Genomic DNA, 21,526 nt, shown 5'->3' with positions numbered 1-21,526 from the left:
AAAAAGGCAGCCGTCTACTTTGACCCCACTCAGACTAGCCGTTAGCTAGGAAGAACTCAGGGCTGTGTATGCTTTGGTCTGTGAATTTCAGACATCCTTGACTCAGTTTCATTTACAAATTGAGTGATTCTGATCAAAAAGCTTTTAAATTAATTTTTAATCAAGCTGTTGAGGATCCACAACCTGATCTGCACTCTGTCTGTAGAAAACAATGTCAATAAATACAGCATTAGTATGCCTTATCATATTGTTTCATAATACTGTGGTAAGAAAATTCTGTATCAAGGAAAAATTAAAGTGTATATGTTTAAATTCCATTAAAGTATTTTTTTTCTTGAAAAACACCAACAAGTACTAAAACTTTTATGTACATTTTCCAGCATTATCACATTTCCTTATGAAATGAATATCGTTTGATAAATGTAGACAATAAATTTTGAGTTTAAATTTGCAGATGCCCTTATTTCCTCAGCTTCATTTTACCATAACATTGCTTTTACAAATTGTTCTCAAGCATTCTGACTGAGGAAGCCTTTCAAGTGAGAGATAGAGCATGTTCAAGAAAAAAGACAAGAAGTCCAGTTTTACCCTGTTTTCAGAAACTCTGGACTGTGATCAGGTGGGCTTTGTGTCATTAAGTCCGTCAACCAGAAGTTGTCCAAACTTATTTCAAAATAAATCAAAGTGATCAGAGCACGAGAGATCAGACATAAGAGTTATTCTGTCTCTTTCTTGAAGTCTGAGTCCATGAGCTTTTATACCTGTCGTGAGCAGAAAACAGATAGAGTGCACCCCCTAGTGGTTCAACACGCGAAGTACATAAAATAACACCACGCTGGAAACTTTTTTTGACAGCCGCTAATTAATTACAGTAAGTTAGGAGCCTTCAAAGAAAATGATAAAAGCTGGAATAACTTGCTTATGAGCCTGGAGGAGTTTTTTTTGTGTTTGTTTAATGGGGACATTTTGTCACACACAGAGTTGCGCAAAGAAGAAAAAAAAAGTTATTCGTGATATAATTTACAAGTTGCACAACGCATTTTATGGGAATGAAAGTGAAAACGATAAATCTCTAACCCTCAAACACTTGGGCAGGGGTAAGGCTATTAGACACAACCAAACCACTGGAGAAATGTGTTTTCTTTCTGTTTTTCTGTTGTTGTTTTTTTTTAATTTATTTATTTTATTTGTGCAGTTTGCGTAAATCCGTTGAAGTTGCCACAAGGGGACGCCAAACAGCAATAAATTTGACTTCAAAACAACTTGTCCAATACGTGATACTGTTTTTCTTTTTTTTCCAGGTTTGTTGAAAACAGCGCGTAAAAGTCGAAAATGATTTACTGTAAACTTTCCATCCGCGCTGTGTCTGTTGTTGTGTAACAGAGTGAGATAAACTGCTTCTTCCTTCAAAATGCTTCACGGTCTTCTCGGAAATCCTCTCTGGCGAGGCAGAAAACACCTGAGCTCAGCTGTGCCCGTCCCTCCCCCCTCTCTCCCCACCTCTCCCCCCTCATCCCTCCTCCTGGCGACAGAAACTCCTCCGCGCGCTCCCAGAGGCGCACAGACGCGTTTCGCAGCGGCGCACGCGAGTCTCTCTCCGGCTCGGTCAGGAACTTTTCAAAACTTTTCCTTCCAGCTCCGTTTCGACCAACTCCGCTCTGAACGTGCTTGAATTTCGTCCTTTTCTCTCCCCCACGCACCCCGGACTAAAAGACGCGCAGGTACAATGAGCGCTTTATTCAGATCGACAGACTTCAGGTAAGTCGGACACTTCGTTCCGCATGTATTCAAAGACTCAACCTTGCCTGTGCGTTTGGCATTTTTTGTATGGTTTAACACCATTAAAAGTAACTTTAATTGAGGATTAAAAAAAAATCTGCCCCATTGTTTCACTTTTGTGGTATTACAGTAACTGCCCGCTGCTGTCAGTTTGTAATGAGGACATTTCAGCACAGTGAGCAAATATAAAAGGACTATTATGTGTCTTCAATGCTGTTTGCAGCATAATTTCCTGCCTAGTTTGTTTCTTGACTGCAACTGCCTCTTGTTTCTGCTCTGAACTCTGGTTAATGAGTAAACCCTGGGAGTTTGTGCTCTTGGATCCTGATTCTTCTTTTTTTTTTTTTGTTTGTTTGTCTCAAGGGGAGAGATCTGCTCTAAATAGAGCTCTGTTGTTTGCTCTGTGACCTGCAAGTTCGGCCGACAGCGACAAAGACACGCCGCCGCCATGGATCTTGGCAACGATGTAGATCTGTCGAATAACAACATCACGCCTCTGTGGAAGCCGCGGTCGGACGTCTCCAGAAATGCCCTGGACTCGAACAGATCAAAGACACGACCCCTCAGTTATCACATAAATGGGGTCGTGACTGCAGATTTCCCTGTGGAAGACAACAAAAGTTCCTTCACTTTGAGCAAGTCAACTGAGAAACTCATGGTCCCATCCCAGCCACTTGGCAAAAACACTACAGGGATAAAGCATACTTTACACAAACCCACTAAGAAAACCCGAGTGGTTCGGAGTATAAGCATCGGACACTTCACCAGTGGGCGCTTCTCACTGTCCAAATTTAGGTCTGATCCAAACAAAACTGCTTCACTGGATAATAGAGTGCACAACGGAGACAGCGACAGAAGGAAAACTAGCAATGGACAAGCTGTACGGCCTGACAAGCAGCTTCAGGACAACCGGAGACACACCTCCAGTCCTCTCGGTCTCGGCTTACAGAGAGACCAGGCTCCGTTTGGGACAAACCTACCTTCGTCCGAAGCTGTTAGTCTCAACTGTTCCACACCTGTTATCAACAACCGCCATGAACTGACTTCACAGTCGTCCCCGTCCAGTTCCTCGCCTCCATCGCGGGGCACCCTCACCCCCTCGAACAGCTCCACTTCTAGCATCCCCTCGCTCATGTCTTTAACCTTCTCAGACCCTCCCACCCCCAGCTCCCCGTCGCCATCAGACGGAGGGTACTCATCACTCAGGCAGTCTCGGACATCCTCGGAGGACACCCTGGTGGCCTCATCCTCCTCCTCTTCCATCTCCTCTACCTCGCCCTCACCGTCGCTTTCCCCCACTGCCTCACCGCTGCCCACCATTGTCCTGAGCACTCACAGCCCTGCCGCCTTGAAGATGGGCACCCAGCAGCTCATCCCCAAAGGCTTGGCGTCTGAAACCCGAGAGAACAAGGCACAATCTTGTGGAAGCCAGGGTTTGGCCAGGCAGGGTTTGGAGCATACAAAACGAGGATTGAAAGCCCTCAGCATGGTGGAAACTGGAGGCTACTTTTCCACTGGAGGGGGCCGCAATGAAAACGAAGGGACTGAAAGCCCTGGGACTCTGAGGAGAGGCTTGAGGAGCACATCTTACAGGAGGGCACTGGTGGCAGAAGTCGACGCAGAGATTTCTTTGATGGATCCAAAGAACCACCGGTTGTCCCAGCCTGTCATTAGAGGACTAGCTTTTGATATGCCAGATTCACCTGTTAGCTCAACAGGTCCTGACACCTTGAGACCTGTGTCCCCTGGGACACTAAAACCTGCCAGCCCCAGGATTTCAAGGCCTTCTAGCCCTCGAATAGAAAAACTTAAAAAGAACAAAAGAAGCCTGGTGGGTAAATGTATTTGTTAAAAAATATTAATACCTAACTTCATAGTTAATAAACAACCCTTGTAAACTTTGGTATTTCGCTTCAAGAATTTTCTTTGCTGTAACAGATTAAGATTTTTATTTTTTGGACTCTGTTAATCACAGCCACTGTAATAGTTTAATATATTCAGCACAAAGGTTGCTTTGATACAGACTTTCGATTTGAGAAGGGTAAAGTCCAAATTCTAAAACTGCAACACGGGCTGACTAACATGGAACAAACAAGCAGCAGCAGCAGCAGACAGTAGGACAAAGTCTTACAGGGACACAATTAACTTGTTTGTTAAGAAGAGATGATGTAACGAGACTCTGTGTTCACTTAAATACACAATGGAGCTGTAATTAGACCGAGGTCAGTGAAGGGGGTCACTAAAAAGTGCAGAAAGAGGTCATGAACAGGTGGCAGGAGTATTTAGGTCAATTTCATTTAAAGGTGTCTCTGTGTTTACTTGTTCCCAGAGAGTTTTCTGATGTTTATGACAATTTGCTTCTCTTTCAGATTCCAGATAAGAGGAAAACTTTGACAAGTCAGCGGACGTTTGACAGCGAAGGTGAGGCATCCGTATTTGTTTAGTTGTTGTTTTTAATTAAACCCCTGTCTGCTTATATTAAGCCCACGTCTTCCCGTTTGTGTCACAAAACCATCTTCCAGAAGAAGAACTATATCAGAATTACCAAGAGAAGGCCCTACATAACGACTCAGATGAAGATGCCGATTCCAGACAGCCCAAACCTGATAACAGCATCGTGGTGCAGTACAGGCCCATACGTACCTCCTGGAGCCAGCTCAGTGTGGTTAGACACGATACACACAAACACACACAGGGTTGTTGTGCTAGCTTCCAGCCAGCTTCTTGTACCTTTTGTGCCCTTTCTCTCCACCTCACATGCTCACAGCCTCAGTGCTGCAGCCGTGGAGCTTTGGAATTCTAGAGCTCCAAGGAATGCTGCCATAACCAGTTTGGCCACCCTCGTATACCCTACCCCCTTACTGCTTCTGCTTTCCTCTGCCCCTTACTCAGTTTATCTGGGAGTGAACGCCTTCCAGAACTCGGGGCAGGCCGGCATGCATTACAGTCAGCCAGAGCGCACAGGAAGTCCTGGGAGCACCGCTCGGCTTATCGCCAACGTGTTGGCAAACCCAGTGTACTCGTCAGACTGCAAATATGCTTGAAAGGTTGCCTGGAGGGAGACGTGCGGTGGCTCTGCATTGTGTAATATTGAAACCAAGGGATGCAAGAAATTATTAGATGCAGACAGATTTAATTTCCGAATCAAGCGCTCTTGTCTCGTTGCGTCACTTTTAAAATAGTTGTTGTGTAACTGCGGAATCCAAGATGGATAGTGGAGACAATTAGGATTGGTTTCAAAATTGCGGCACAAAGCCTCTAAAGGATTGGAAATTAAACGGAAACTAGAGAACATCCTTTAGCACATCCTTGCTCCTGCTTACATCAACAAGACACAGATGAGACGTGAGCGCAGCCTGACCTGAAGCACGCCTTTGTTTTCCATCCCAGCTGCCGTACAGCTGTGGATCAGTATGTGTTTCGAGTTCCTGCGACTCGCACGCCCATGCATTTTATCTGCCTTTCTGATTTTACGGGAAATGATGGCACGTTTGATGTTACTGTCAAAGTATGACGACAATATATATTTTTTTAGTTCCAATAAGCCAAGAACTGGATTTTCAGGTTGTTCTCAAGTGAGTCACGCTATATCAGTAAATCTCCTCTCGCTCAACTCCACCCTTCACTTATTAGTTAGAATTCCATGGGACGTTCAATCCCAAAAACATCATATTTCTGTCTGACAGTTGGTTTTCCCAGAAGGTGTGTCATACCTGCAGTTGACTCCTTCTATGCAAGTGGGGGGGGTTTTGTACAGCTTTAGGCAAAGAAATATTTTCGCCTTGTAAATTTCCTTTAAAGGACAATTTATTAACAATATTCCAGTCACACCTAGTGGAGCACAAAGTAGGATGAATTCAGAAGGTTGTTTTTAAATTCAGCTGGCACCAATTGGGAGAAAGTTGCTGTTGTGTTTAAAAAAACAGAAAAGAAAAAAAAATCAGCTGTATAGCAACTGCTGTGTTTAAACAGGGGAGTGGAGATTTGTCAAAAGAGAAAGCATAAATGTTAAATCATAAAACAGATGCTCTTATTGCATGCGGAAGAAATCAAATAAAAACAAACCACAAGAGATGCCTGAGCTGCTTTAGGTTTGTTTGTTCTCATTGTTTGCTAAAGACTCAGGGCAAATACTCCTGCTGCAGTGACACTGTTTCTGGAGGAGGCAGATTCTCACGTAACCGTTTAGATTTTTAAATTTAGATTCCTAGTTTCGATACCCCAAAGAAGAAGAAGCCTGGAACAACAACGAAGAAGTGTGTGCAACCACGGACAGAGTGCGGCAGGCAGTTGACCAAACTCTGCGATATGCTATATGTTCAAGGGAAAGATGCTGGTGCAGCAAATTGAAGAGTGCCACAGAAAGTTTACGGCGTATATTGTCTCCTAAAAGAATCAGAATCGGAACTGGAATCATTCTAATTCAAGCGATGCCCAACCCTACTTCCTCGCCTCTTTGTACCAAAGCAGGATGGGAAACTTGATGGAAGCAGGGAAAATAACCTAATCTGGTTAACTCGTTAAATACAATCCTTCTGTTCATGTTGCCTATACGGTTTGAGGTCAAACATGAGAAAAAGTTGCACTTTTTACTAAACTTAAAGAGAGCTCAGATCTTCCTGAAATCGTGTTCTGTGGAAAGATTAAGAACAATTAGTGTCTTACTTGTAGATCGCTCCTTGAAAGTTGTCAGTTTCAACATAAAAATGAAAGTTTAATTCTGATTAGATTGACGAGCTAATGGATAATCTGAGAGGAGGCAACACCAAAGTGGATTGCTGTTGCCTTAAAACAACTCTGATCTCAAGACTTTGATAGTGGTTCGTGCAAATGCTGTTTTTTAAACCTTTATATTGCTGTTAATTTTGCATTATAAGTTAATCAGGACAATTATATATAAACAACTGCCTGATGCAAAATTTACGACAATGCAACAGTTTCTTACATAATGTTTGTATGCACTGCAACTTTTGAGGATTGAGTTGTTTAAATATGAAGCGATCTCAGACTAGCTGTTAAGATCGTATCTCACTGCACTGTGACTGTTGATGACTAGTTGGTGAGCAGCATTTGAGATTGAGTCTCAAACCTCAAAACGTTTGTGGTGCTTCTCAGTTTCCTTGCTTGACAAACAAGGAAACTGGCAAACAGTCCTATCTTTTGGGTTTTGAACATGTTCAAAATTTTCGAAAGTGCTAGAGCCTGTATTTTGACACCTGCGCTGGAGCTTTCCACGGACGGAAAACATCAAAAGCAAACGTCCAGGTTTAAAGTCCACACTGACGATAAATAACACTGGTCTGGATCTGCTTATCTTCATTGACAAAGTGTTCTCCAGTAGATTAGATCTGGCTGCAGACGTGGGTATGATGTGGGTGGATGTGGGCAACAAAATATCGTGCACAACCGAGAATACAGTTTTGCTAGTTGTGTACACGACGAAGAGCTGCGATTTTTAAAAAAACTGGCTGCTCAAAATGCATCAGAATGGCTTACTGGTCACCTGGTGGCAAACACTCAAAATTCAGTCAGACTGTAACAAAATAAATTTGCCATCAGTTGCAGCCCAGTAAGATAAACTTAAGTTAAACTTAAACTAGTTTTACAAACTGAGGCTGTTTAAGAAGTTAACTGCAGTAGGTAAGATATTTATTGTTCATAACAGAACCCCACTTCAACAGGTCTGAACTTCTACTGTTACTACTAAAATTACAGGCTGTTTACTTTATAGCAATATATACCCACTTTGTTTGAAAACATTGATTTGATTCTGTCTTTATAAAAACCAGTTACATATAGACATTCTTTTCAGCTATATGCTGAAGACCAACTTACTTTTTCAAAGTGAAGACAAGAGCTGCCCTTTTTGACTTTAAATATTCTGCTGCGTATGTTAAAGGTTTCTTTCCTTATCTCACACAAAAGCAATAGCAGCACACAACCATGTGATAAATACAGAGATCTCTTCAGTAGGAAAAATGTTATAATAAATGTTTTCTGTTTAGGTCAAGAAAAGTGGCCTTGCTGAGCATCTGAGTCAGGAGGAACGCAAAAGACAGGAGGTAGGATTTGTATTTTATTGTGTATTACAGTTTAATTTTGGGCCATGTGCAAGAGTCATCAAGAACCGAGAGAAGCAGCCTTTTCTGTTATTGTATACTCTGACACTCCAATAAAAAATCCATTAAAGAAGCACAAGAGAAAATGTGCACCATGCACTTTAAAGCTATCAAATATAAATAGTTTTTTAAGTAGATGGGAGAGACTCGTTGCGATGAGGTATGCAGGTTATTTTAAAACAGACAAAACTGGTTTATAAGCATTTGGATGTATATGGTTTTCTTTAACATTCCAGACATGACGGAAGCCTGTAGGTATGTGAAACATGCTGATGATGGAGCACCCTCCACAGATCACCTGACTGAATCTGAACCGACAGCCCTGATTTTTGTTGCTTCTTCTCCTCAGGCCATCTTCGAGGTCATCTCGTCAGAGCACTCCTACCTCCACAGCTTGGAGATTCTCATCCGCATGTTCAAGAACTCCTCAGAACTCAGGGAGGCAATGACCAAGACTGAGCACCACCACCTGTTTTCCAACATCTCAGATGTCCTTGAGGCCAGCAAAAAGTACGTCTATAAGTTGTTGTTGTTTTTTTTTAGCTGGTTGGTAGTTTTAGGCTTCGTCGGGGTTCTTAATCAGTTGTAATATTTTGAATTTTAGCCAGTCAGCTCAATATTCTTTTAAAATGCTGCTGGTAAACAACCATTGTTTCATACATTATCTGATGGGGGCGGCACGGCGCTGCAGTGGTTCACAACAAGAAGTTCGCAGGATCCACTCCTGGCCCGGGGCCTTTCTCTGTGGAGTTTGCATGTCCTCCCTGTATATGCGTTGGTTTTCTCCAGATACTCCAGTTTCCACTCACAGACCAAAAACAATGTAGTTAGTTCCATTGGTCCCTAGGTGTGAGTGAGAGCGTGAATGGATGTTCACACAGTGACTGCTGGAGATCGGCACCACCTCCTCCCCGTGACCCAGAATGAAAACGCGGGTAAAGAAAATGAATAGATGCATGGATTATGTGATCAAATTTTTTGTGCAATTCTTTATGACTTTCATTTGGAGCAAAGGATTGTGTTTTAACTGCACAGATTTTCTGTTTGTATCTGTGTGTGGGGTGAGATGTTAATTGACAGAGGACAGAGAGCTTCATCAAGCTGGCTGCCAATAATTTGGTCTGCAGTTGCCAAAATCTTCTGCAACAAACCCTTTGAAGTTAACGTGTGCATCAGAATTTAGTTTTGCGTGCGTGCAGACTGGTTATTGCCTCCTCTGGACATTAACCTCATAAATGAATAAAAAACGCTCATCCATTAAATGTCATGAAAGCTGACACTAAGGACATTTGTGCTGCCTCAGCTATCTGAGCGCAGAACCAACCAATTAAATCTATAAATAAATCACAGAGTTTGTGGAGCACATGTTTTTTTCTCAAGCCAGTTTTACGTGTGACATCATTTCTAAGGTGTTTCCTATTAGCTTACTAGTGATCGTGATAATGTCTACATGTCTTTAACTCAGTCCATGAATCTTGTCAGAAGGTGGTGATCGCAGCAGTTCTGTCTTTCCTTGCTCACAGATCTGCTGTTAAACCTTTTGACTTCACTTAGCCTTTGCTTCAGACTACATGTAGTCAAGGTTTTACTGGATCTTAACACACACACACAAAAGAAATATGTTCGTTTTGCTATTTCAGCGCAAAAATACAAGCCAGTAAGTGATCGGTAGAGTTGGGCTTTAAAGTGTCAGATTTTTACCAACAGACTTGCAGTAAAATAGGAATGAATTTAAGGATGGTGTAAAGTTAAGGATTTGTTAAAGTGTAGTTTTGGGAAAAGGTTATAAAATCAATGTCTTACCAGTATGATAGCTACAAGGTTTTAACTCTGACAGGTTTGACAAGCAAACTGCGAGTCCGAGCAGGGCAGAGATCAAAGCTGCCGGCTGCTGTCTTAAAACAACTCCAATCTTAGAAATTCTACAGCAGTTCTTGCAAACACACTATAAATTGTTGTCAGTTTTGCATTACATAGTTATTCTGGTGGAAACATTGTGATATTCTTGCTTGAAATGCAGTTGCTGCTATTTGCACTTGCAAATAATGATAGAATTTTGTGTTAAAAGGCTCAATATGAAGTTGATAATGATGTAAGTTTACAAAATAGCATTTGCATGTACTGCTATGAAAATTTTGAAGTTGTTTTATAATTTATAATTGGCTTGAATTGGCCATTATCTTATTAGTCAGAAAAAATCTATTTCTCCAAATTGAGGCTGTTTAAAAAAAACCCAGGTAAACTACTAATTGCCAACAAAAAGAACTCCACTATAAAAAGTCTGAACTGTTGTTCCATTTCCTTTTGCCTCAGGTGATGTCAACCATTGGGTTAAAATGCCAGTCTGAAAAGATTTTTTTAGTTTTTGCTCATTTTGTGTGGTACTTTCTACAGTTAAATAAGTGATGAGAGGTAAAAGTCTCTCTTGTTATATGGGTCATGACGTCTGTCCACGCATTCCATACAAGATTTCCAGCCTCCTTCCTAAAGAAAGATTTCAGTCCTTCTATATAATTAAATTGGAGGCCTCCTCTAAAACAGCTCAATAGCTGCGTGTGAATGTTTACGGGGCAGTCTTTGTACATCTGTGAATATCTCATTTTATCTTTGAGTGCATGGAGATATTTGTAGATTCCTTAAATATTTCATCCTGTGTTTGGACATGCTGGAACCCGCCATTCTTATAATACTGATGCAAACACTTGCGTGTGACTGGACTCCACAGCACTCCACAGATTTTTTCTTTTTTGAGTTTAGCTTCTCAAAACAAAAACTGAATCTCTCTGCCAGCTGGTTTTTGTGTAGTCTGTCTGATAGTGAGTGGGTGTTTTTCTATGCAGGTGTGTTACCGTTTGTTGTCATCCTCTGGGAATAACCGACTTCCTCTTTAACTCACTCCATAAAACCCAACCATCTAACTCTGACAGATCTGTTAAAGTTGATAAGTTTTCATTTATTTATTTAGTTTGCATTTTGAAGTCGTGGAACTGTGCTTTTGTTATTAGCCATTCTGCACATTTTTTTCCTATCACTGTGATTTAAGTCTTTCATTTCCTATTGGCATCATACTGTTTTTGTTGTGAGTTAGGCTGCTTTGCCTCAGGAGGAGATCTGCCTGAATATTAGCAGCCTTGACCCTTTTTAAATCTCAAAAAAACCTTTGGGACATGGACTAGTGGCAACATGTGTGTGCTTTTTTTTATTAATGTGTGTACTTGGTCACTAGACTCATTGTTTCTTTTAGAAATTTGAAGTGCAGTTTGAGTGTGGGACTTGTTGGTGGAGTTTTGTGGAAACGTTGTAAACAATTCATATCTTACCTGCTGTAGATAGCTCTTTAAACGACCACAGTTTGGAGAAATAAAGTTTCTTAAATGAAGTATCTTAAAATATTTCAATAATTGCACAGCAGTTCAGTTATGTAAACATTTACATTAGTCAATTACCTAGTTGTTTACATTTTTTATTAATATTTATTAACACACATGGTGTTAGAACCAGCTAGATCACCAAGTAATTAAAAATTGACAACAGTGTAAAAATGTATAAATTATTTTTTGCATGAAATTTTTTTTTAAGATTAGAGTTGTTTTATGACAGCAGCGATCCTCTTTGGTGTGTCCCTGTTTGGATTAGCTGTTAGCTTGTCAAACCAGTCAGAATTAAATCCCATTTCTCCAAATTGAGTTCATTCAAAGAGCAATCTACAAGTAAGACGTTAATTGTTCACGTTTTCAACAGAGCACCTTTTCAAATGATCCGAATGTGCTTTTGTAGATTAGTTTAGACCTGTTCCAACTGGCAGGATCCTGGCTCTGCGCAACGGCTTCCTGTTTGTCACCTGAATTCACACATGCAAAAACACTTATTCTCTTCAAGTTGAACAAATGGCATGCTGTTTAACCAGCCATCTGGTGGTGCTCAGGAAGGGGAAAAGTCTACATGTTATAGTTGATGCTGGACTTACGTCTATTTAAGGAGACACGAAGTTCCTTTTTGCGAGGTGTCAATGGCGTTTCGACCTTCCTGACTTTGTATTTTTTTTCCTCTCTGGGAGATGAGTCATGACTTGATGGTTTTTACTCATGTGATGCCTTGTACTGTATGAATCCCTGACATACCTTTGTGCTTTCATCACCGCGTCTCTGTGTAGGTTCTTTACAGAACTGGAGGAAAGACACCAACAGAACATAGTCATCGATGACATCAGTGACATCGTTTGGAAGCACGCCGAGTCCAACTTTGACCCGTATGTCAAGTACTGCTCTAATGAGGTCTATCAGCAGAGAACGCTGCAGAAGTTGGTGTGAGTGACCGCGCAAACGTACAAAACCAGATTTGATCCGACATGTCAGCGGGGCTCTTCCGCAGGCTTGCCCCCCCCCCCGTCTTTTATCTCCGTGTACCATCATTACTCCTCTGATCCTCTCTCTACTTCCTTTCACTCTGCAGCTCCAAGAATCCAGCTTTTAAAGAAGTGCTAACCAGGATCGAGGGCCACCCAGACTGCAAAAATCTCCCCATGATCTCGTTCCTCATCCTGCCCATGCAGAGGATCACCCGCCTGCCTCTGCTCATGGACGTGAGTGAGCCGAAGACGCACAGTAGTGCAACCCGTGGAATTACAAAACTCCGACCGTTACGCAATACTTTGTTTATTTGACTCTCCACTGGGCGTGTTCTGACCTCATGTTTCTGTGACCTCACGTCACTATTTAATAATCTAAAATGATTTAATTCCACTTTCCTTCTTTTAATATATATATATTTTTCTTTTCACTTACATTTTTTTTTTGGCCACAGAATATTTCGGTCTTCACTGTTCCTCCCTTTCTTCTTTCCTCTTGTTGGACTTTGTATTCCCCTCCGCCTTCTATCCAGCTTCTCCCGAGGGGCTCTGGGGTTTTATGCTGGTTCTCTCGCAGATTTTTTGGATCTTGAGAAAGTTTTATTTTTGTTCGTTTTTTTTTGTTCTTTTTTTCCCACAGCTTCAATATTTTATTAGGCTGCTGGTGGGAGTGTGGTAAACATGGGTGGAATGGAATGAGTAGGATGAGTTACAGTCCATGAAAGTGGTCTATATGTGCACTGTATTTATTGTGTATGTGACATGTGTCCTGAATCTCTGCACTACAGACAATCTGTCAGAAGACGCCTAAAGACTCTGCAAGATATGAAGAATGCAAGAGGACCTTGCAGGCAGTCAGCAAGGTCAGTGTTTATTTAAACAGTTGAATGGCCTGACAACATTTCTAAACAGTGAAATGAAAGGACTTTAAGCCACTGAGTGATCATTAATATATTCATCTTTCTTTGTTTCTTGTTTTTATTAATGTGTATTAATAATACTGTTTCTTAAACCGGTATTGACCGCATAATAAGACTGGAAATAATTAACCTTGTTTCCACAATAAGCATGAGTGTGTCATTATTTTCATGCATAAGACAACATGAGACTGGCTTAAACTCGTTACCAACTTTGAAATCAAATAGTCATAAATAATTGCAAGCAACGAATGTATCTAATTGTCTCTTTAAATATATATATATTATTGCAGTAATAAGTATAAGGCACAAGAAGACGGTCAAAATAATCTCCAGATTGAACTGGAATTTCATTATTTTGGCCAAGAGATACCCAAACAACATTGTCAAACAACAGCAAAATATAAAAAGTGTATAGATCAGCCCTGTTGTAAGTAATTATTAATTAGGCTTTTCATATTAAGTATTAGATTGATATCAGTGTCAGTGCATCCCTAAATATCACCACAGAGTTGGGGTACTTCGTCATAATAAAACAGGATGAAAGCCAGATTGATGTTTTTAATGGATAATGGGTATGTGTGTGTTCAGGTGGTACGAAAGTGCAACGAAGGAGCTCGCACGATGGAGAGAACAGAGATGATGTACACCATCAACTCTCAGCTTGAGTTCAAGATTAAGGTATGATGTGGCAACATAATGCATCAGAAACACACATTTTAAATAATGATCACAACTACAATCTGGTATTAAAAATCTAAAATGTTTAAGTTTTTTTTTTGGTATATTGGGATTTTTGAGCCGAGTGGATGGTTAATGATTTGTTTATTACCTCCTATCATTGCCATGAAAGTTAGCTGAGCAAGGATCTGCAAGAATAATATAAGTTAAGGAGTCAAATGCCTTTTTAAAATCCAGAAATATGGCTCCAAGTGATGATTTGTTCAATAACAAAGCAGTTTTTTTTACATTTCATAAAAAATTCTATTAAATAAACTTTATTAGAAAGTAAAGCATACATGCTTTGATCCGTTGCATGCACAAACATGCAGATCTCATAATGCAAAACATGTGCATGAGTGTTGGCAAAGATCTTGTCAATCACTCAACACACAAGGCCTGGCACTCACAAGTGTGCCTGACTAGTGTGGGAAATGGCTGCTGGGGCATTTGCGGTTCACATATGTCTGGGGGTTGTGTTGTCCCTCTGCACAGACAGCTGAACATCCATGCACTCACACAAACTCACCCAACATCAGAGAGATTTTCAGAGTTCTCGGTTTGGTTCGATCATTGTCTTGTCTTTCTTCTGCCTCCCCTCCCCCGCAGCCTTTCCCCCTGGTCTCATCCTCCAGGTGGATGGTAAAAAGAGGCGAATTAACTACTTTTGTGGGGGACAGCGGTATCTTCCTGAAGCGGACATCCCGACATCAGGTCTATTTCTTCCTCTTCAATGACGTGCTCATCATCACCAGGAAGAAGAGGTGAGCCAAACAAACAGAACTACTGTTAGAAATTGCAATTTATTTGTGCCTTCTGAAAGCTTTTCTCATAAAGTACCTGTGCTGAGGGTGAAAGGGTAATCAAAAACTTTGGACTTTTTCTGAATCCGACTCAAACCTGGAAGGCAAGGTGTTTAGATTTTGTCTTCTTAGTTGTGTTTGGACTTGCTCTGGTACACGCCTTTGGTAAAAAGCAGTTATGCCACAAATACAAAGAAAAGAAAGTGAAATTTTACAGACTGACAGATTTTCCTTTTGGTTTTCCAGTTCTTTATGAGCAAAGGGTCTGAAGCTGAGCAGAAGGCTGTTCATGAAAACAAAATTATTGATTTACGAGGTGACTTCTGGTTCAACCACAGGTTTATTTGTATTGTAGTTGTGGCTTACTTCTTGGTTTATTCTTGTGTGATCTAGATAAACGGATCACACAAGTGAAAGCACGCCCTCCCTTCTTATCTCTTATTTTCTTTTTCAAATGAATAAATCCAAAGCTGTATTTTATTTTTTTATTCTGCATTATGATTTTTTACTTCAGGCTAAAGTTTAGATCTTTTGAATGGGGATTCTGTGGAAAAATTACAAACAGTTAATATCTTACCTGTTGTAGATAGCTCTTTGAACGATCTCAGTTTGGAGAAACTGAGTTTAATTCTGACCAGATTGGATGGGACCAAGACCTCAGTGGATTGCTGATGTTTCTGAGATCAACACCAAGTAAGAAATGATTTGTTCATAATGATTTCACAGAATCCCACTTCAGACGATCTGAACTGTCCTTGTAAGAAGAAATGTTTTTGTTTTTGTCGTTTCCTCTCACAGTGTATGTGGGCGCAGTTCAAAGCTTTTACCAAAAACCTATTCAGAACATTCATACATTCATGTCACTCCCACATTCATCTTGTACAATAGCTTAAAACTTAATTAAAATCACTGGGAAACTATTTTCTTTTCACTTTTTTTTTATCGCTTTGAGAACGGAAACTGAACAAATGAAAAAAATATATGACAGGCACATGACAATAAGTTTCCTAATTTTCTTTCTGCCGCAGCTGTGTCGCTTTCCTTCTGCTTTGAGTATTACAGTTGCAGTTTAGGACTACGATCTGATCACTTTGTTAGAATTATGCTGCTCCAAATGTGAATGTGATTTAACAGCAACGTCCAAATATTCAGATTCAGAACATCTGGGCTGATTGTTGTTTTTCTGAAGTTCTTTTTATTCTTTTTATTGCCGCACCTGTTAGTGAGTCTGCTGTCAGGTCCTCTGTTCCACCGACTCTTAGGGAACACAGTGACAGGAGAAAGAAGTGTTCAGACTTCTTTGAAATGATGTGGTTCTAATTTACGCGAGGGTCCACTTGCATGCTTGTAAATTTGTAGAAAAATCTTTTTCCGATCTCATGTGTCTGGATCTCATTCCAGACTTCCCAAGTTCCCAAGAATCATGGAAAAAAAAGGGGAACTAAATAACATTCCTTATAGTGTTTTTCTGAGAATCTGATCCGGGACAGCCGACTCCAGCTGTGTGCGGTATCAGGATTGTGTTTGAAGAAGGGATTTAGGAAGGGGAGTGCTCTGGAATCAGTGTGTGTGTGTTTTAGTTTGAATGGGAGAAGCTGTTATAATATTGGTTTGTACTGTGGGGAGTGCTGCAGCCATGCTTTGGCACGCCACTCCGCTGCAGTCCTGCTGCAGTAATGAAAACGAAAACACACCAGGAGTTCACAAGGCCAGCCAGACACCAGCAGGTCACAGACGCTCCTGTGCGTAATCACGCAACAGCTGCTTCTCTTATCATCATTACTTAAAGCACGTCAGATTATTTTCACCTTCTTCTTGTTTTGCTTGTATAAGTTCACATTTCTAAAAATTTCTGTCAGGAGGCAGAGGTTACAAGCTCCACATTTATACAGAAGCAAAAAATAGAAAATAGAAAAAAAACATTGACCCTAGAATGTTCTTTTTTAGATCGAAGGCTCATTTTTCTTAAAGGGTAAGGAGACAACAATTCAAATGGCCCATTTAAAAAAAAATATATATATATGGGCGTTGTTTTTGCTTATCGTTCTTTGGATTTTATGCGGTTGTTCTTTGAAAACATTTCAAAAGCTGCACTTAGTAGAAGCAAAGAATAGCTGGAAAAGTGTTACAGCTGCAGTTGCAACTACACTGTAGCTATTAAAAAAACTAAAAGTGTTACATTATAAGAGCTGGTCTTTGGATTTGGGTAATTTATATTTTTAGTATTGATTTAATGTATTTATGTGTGCTAGTTCAAGACAATGAAAATATTTCTTCAACAGATGTACTTCCTGTAATGACTTCAGACTAGGTCTAAAGTAGAGGTTAATGGTTGGAAACCCACCTCATGTCAAACTAACGTGTTGTCACGCACCAGGAAAGTGTTGCTCTGCTGCGCTCTGGCTCACAGGAACACTTGCATAACACACCAGCTGGCTCCTTTCTCTTTCTCACTTCCCTCCTTTTCCTGTATCAGTGTCTTAAAACTTACCAAGATTTTCTTTTTGTTTTTCTTCTGTGGTGTTTTCTCACCAACTTTCCTTTCTGTTTTATAGTTGGAGAGTTACACTCTTTCGGCCTGAACAGGATCTAAAAATTATCCGTCCTAATGTTTTCCCGTGGAACAACACAACGTAGAGGTTTTATGTGTGCATATCTGTTTGAACAAGTCAATCTGCACGTTTCATCTGGAGTCCGAACTCGACATCCATCTGAGGATTTGCGCTCGTTCTGTTTACTTGCCGAAGGACAGGGTGTACATCAGAAAAAGTGGTGGCTGGAACTGTTGTGATAACATACATTAGATGCCTTTGCTATCTCTAAGCAGAGATTTTCAGACCGACTAAAGGGTGTTCATGTCTATCACAATTAGTCGGGGCTTGAGATCTGCTGAGAGCACTGATTACAAAGATTATTTATAAGTTTATCACCATTGTGTCAAACTATGACATTACAACTGTTTCCCACTTTCATTCCTTGACCATTTACCAAATTTTTGGCATGGCCCAGCTCGCCCACACACATATGTAAAGTTTCCCCCACCCACTGGATACACTGTTGTCATTTAAATGGTATTCTTGGAATTTTCCTTAAAGAGCAGTCAGGGACTGAAATTCTATTGAACCTAAAACATTTGCAGCAATATCAATATATGAAAGTACTTGGGATTATTATTTTTTGGGCCAACTTTAGAAATTCCTTTGGTTTGGTTTACAGAGTCTGTTTCTTTGGTGAAAAGCGAAGATTTGTAAAAATTAGTGTTGAAGCAGAACATGGGAATCACCAGTTAAAGGTGGGATTAACAAACCTGTGAAGTGGATTTTGTAAAACTGGAATAAAACTTTACACTTTACATTTTTTTTGCTTTTTTTGGTTGGCAAATGATATGTTTAGAAATCTGTATGCCTTTAAGTACAAACAGTGCAGTTTGTGAGCTGTACAATCTGTACTTCAGGGGTGTGCTGTGTCAGCATATAAAATATGATAAGCTACTGTTGGCTCACATAAAAAAAATATAGTAATTCATTTTTTAAACCATTTTATTTCATTAAAAACAACTTAAAAAGTACTGTTGAGTTCATGCTATGCTCTGTTTTAGTATAATGATGAATTCTTCAGCACAAAAAACATAAAACATCTAAATTTGAGTTTAGTTCCCGTGTATCAGAATATAATGAAAAACAAATGCATTTACACCAGATTCAGTGGTGTGTTAGTTAAAGTTACCATAACTCATGATCCACTCCAGATGTTTCCAACCAACTCGTACATCAGTAAAGTTATGTTCTGCTCAAGTAAAAGAGCTGACCTCCTGTGAAATAATAAATGTAGGCGTGTACTAACGAAGGCAGAGAACTGTGAAATAATTGTAGAGAATCAGACGGTTGCTTATTTGGACTTTTTCATGGTTCGGAATCTGTGACATTTGTTTTATTCTTCTGTAACACTAAAATATTTTTCTTTCTTTTTATTTTTTTGGTGTCTTGGTTTGTTAATTATGTGAAAGGAAGCAAACAAAAGAAGAATGGTTTTAAAATGTGTTTTTGTTGTGTATATGACACTAAACTTGTATCTTGAATTGACCAACATTCTTTAAGCTACTGAGTGTATTTGACCGTCAGATTGACTTCTGACAGGTTTTCCACCAAATCCACTGAGTTTCTATGCGACTTGTTTTTTCATTTGGAGCAAAAACTTTGTCTGTATCAGCTCTTTGTATGTGAGACGATATATGCTGACTTTTCATGTAGTTGTGGACTTATTTCATGTGAAATAATGAAAGGTTTAATCTGATTTACTGTACCTTTTTAAATTAAACTTTTAAAGCAGCTACAGGCCAACAAAAGTCCACCACACAATTTGATTTGTTTGGTTCGGGCTTTAGAATTACAACCAGAGATATCATCTCAATAAAAAATAATTTATTATTTGTTTTTGCACTTTTGTCAGTGAGGACAGTTACACCGTGATCGACTATGCTCTGAGGGACCAGATCGAAGTGAGCACCTGTCAGTCCGAAGACATCAACCTGTCTCCGGTCAAAAGCCCCACCAGCATGCTGAGCTCGCGCCAATCCGGTGCCAACAATCTCTTCCAACTGCGTTTCCGTAGCAACCACTCAAATTCAAAGGTGCTCATGGTCCTAGGAACAGAGCTGCTGTAAGTGTTTCATTTTGTTACCAATGTCCTTCCTGATTGTGATGTTGGCTTCCGCCTAGATTTCAGTCAGAGATTTACAACACATGCTCTCAGACAATCATGAAACATTTTTGCCTCTGACAGAATGTTATTCTTGCATGTTTTTACTTGTGCAGCAGACGATTTGTTTTGGTTTGTGTTTGATACATGGCTTTTTTTTAAGGTTCAGTTTTTTAATAATCCAAATGCCAGACTGCTTATCTCTGTGAAGGGGGAAAAAAAAGGTTTGGTCAGATTTCTCCTCCATTATCGCCTTTTATGTGTCCCAGAATGCCTTTTAACTTGAACTTTAACAAATCCCCTTTTCCCCTCTATCATTATCTCTCTTTTTTTTTTCCATTGTATCGTTTGCTCCATTTGAAGTCTCAGGGATATTTTCTTACATCTGCTCTGAAAACAGAAGAGCCTCACTGTTGTTAGTTTTGTGATCCAAGAAATAAAGTCCTTTTTAAAATTTTACTATACTGTAAAACAGACTTACCGCATCAGATAATTGTTTTGTTGGCTTCCTTGTCCGAGGAGAGCAATACTCTTTGTTTAAATTTGTAACATGTGCGGCCTAAATGCTAACTCACGCTACAGACCTAAAAATAGAAGCAACTGGTTAAAGAAAAAAAAAATCATCTTCAAATCTCTGTCTGCATTGTTTGATACATTCAAATTACACCCTTCTTAAGTCCATCTTTCCTTGTACAGCAATTAGAGTGAAAAGTGAGGATGTTCCAGTTGCATAAACCGCACAAACAAAAGGGATCTGCTTTACATTGGCAGATTTGTTTACATGCAAAGACACAATCCTGTATGGTTTAAACTGTAATTATCTGTTATGGTTCAAGGCTTTGTTAGAGAGTGTTTTCAAAGGCTCAAGGCCCGTTTGCACTCATTCCTATGTAGCTGGATAACCTCCCTTTGCATTCTCTATACAGAAGCTGTGGTTTTCCACGGTGGAAGGAATTTATTGTATGAAAGCTGTTCATGACTGAAACACCACTTTACTTTTCTATTTTCACAATTGTTTCATGATTTGGTTGTACTGGCTCAGAAAGCAGAATTCATAAAAATAATTAACAACCTTACTTTATAAATGTATAGCAAATTTATAATTAGGGTTAATCACTGAATGTTTTCAGGCTGTTTTGTTCAGAGACAGAGTAAAACAATCAGACGCATGACATTACTGAACATCAGCCCGTTACTTTTATCTTCTATATCTTTACTCAGTAAAAGATCTGATAATTTGACCACAGGGAAACTGTGGCTTCTTTTGGTGACATGTGTTTCTGTCTGAAGTGGGGTTCTGAAAGGTTTATCAACACTTAATATCTTACCTGTTGCAGGTAGCTTCTGAGTACCCCTAATTTTGAGAAAATAATTTTGAGAAAATAATTTTATTTCTGACTGGATTGAAGAGCTAACAGCCTGTCTGAGCAGGTCCAAGACCAAAAGTGAATTAATATCATTTTAAAACAATTTTATTTCAATCTGGCCATATTACAGTTTCTGTGAAAATGCATTGTGAATGCTGATTGTTGAACATTTGATGATATTTGCTTAAGAAGCTGAAGCTGAGTTGTTAAAGCTTAATAATAATAATAATAAAAAGAAAAAACACTAGCTAAAAAAAGCAAAATGCTAGCTGAAAGTAGCAGAATGGTAGCTAAAAACTTAAAATTGTATAGAGCACTAAATATATACTAGTATTTTTGAAGGAATTGAAAAGATCTCAGTGTATTTCTATGGGGAAAATATATGTAAATAAAGTTGAATATTTTGAAAAGTAAGTAACCAAAAGTCATGGCACCCATCTCCTGAATGAGATGAACCGATTGACTTTGGTTTGCTCGGATGAGAGGTTAGCTAATCAATCTGGTCAGAATTAAACTCTGTTTCTTCAAATTGAGGTTGTTCAAAGAGCTATCCACAACAGGTAAGATATTAACTGCTCACAGCCTTTCCACACAACCCTGTTTAAAGAGAGGCTCAATGCAGACCTCCCGTCTGACTGAGTAGTTGTGGAAACCCCACAGCCTCCCTCCTTTAAGAGTGTTTAGCATGCTTGGTTAAAGTGTAACGGTGCATGTCGTTCATCCCCCACTCACTGGAGTACTGAATGAAGAGGGGAGAAGGGGGGGGGGGGGGGGG

The 21,526-nt window shown here is 39.8% G+C and overlaps 1 protein-coding gene across 2 annotated transcripts in view; it reads left to right on the top strand.

Annotated features, from left to right (window-relative positions):
• The first annotated feature begins 1,523 nt into the window (after nucleotides 1-1,523).
• LOC108240928 (rho guanine nucleotide exchange factor 26) overlaps nucleotides 1,524-21,526 on the top strand; it is a 28,635-nt gene continuing 8,632 nt past the window's right edge. Inside the window, exons 1-12 of one of the 2 annotated variants that reach the window (XM_037974102.1) lie at nucleotides 1,524-1,758; nucleotides 2,143-3,610; nucleotides 4,149-4,200; nucleotides 4,305-4,444; nucleotides 7,785-7,841; nucleotides 8,248-8,408; nucleotides 12,052-12,204; nucleotides 12,351-12,480; nucleotides 13,035-13,109; nucleotides 13,755-13,844; nucleotides 14,493-14,647; nucleotides 19,136-19,345. In XM_037974102.1, the coding sequence (XP_037830030.1) occupies nucleotides 2,228-3,610; nucleotides 4,149-4,200; nucleotides 4,305-4,444; nucleotides 7,785-7,841; nucleotides 8,248-8,408; nucleotides 12,052-12,204; nucleotides 12,351-12,480; nucleotides 13,035-13,109; nucleotides 13,755-13,844; nucleotides 14,493-14,647; nucleotides 19,136-19,345 (2,606 nt within the window). In that variant the 5' untranslated portion in view covers nucleotides 1,524-1,758; nucleotides 2,143-2,227. Of the gene's footprint in view, nucleotides 1,759-2,142; nucleotides 3,611-4,148; nucleotides 4,201-4,301; nucleotides 4,445-7,784; nucleotides 7,842-8,247; nucleotides 8,409-12,051; nucleotides 12,205-12,350; nucleotides 12,481-13,034; nucleotides 13,110-13,754; nucleotides 13,845-14,492; nucleotides 14,648-19,135; nucleotides 19,346-21,526 lie in introns of both variants that reach the window. The other variant, XM_017424726.3, reaches the window with a different exon arrangement.

The sequence above is a fragment of the Kryptolebias marmoratus genome, linkage group LG2 (genome assembly GCF_001649575.2).
Source record: "Kryptolebias marmoratus isolate JLee-2015 linkage group LG2, ASM164957v2, whole genome shotgun sequence".
In the NCBI taxonomy this organism is placed as follows: Eukaryota; Metazoa; Chordata; class Actinopteri; order Cyprinodontiformes; family Rivulidae; genus Kryptolebias; species Kryptolebias marmoratus.
This window is presented reverse-complemented; position numbering and strand designations above follow the sequence as displayed.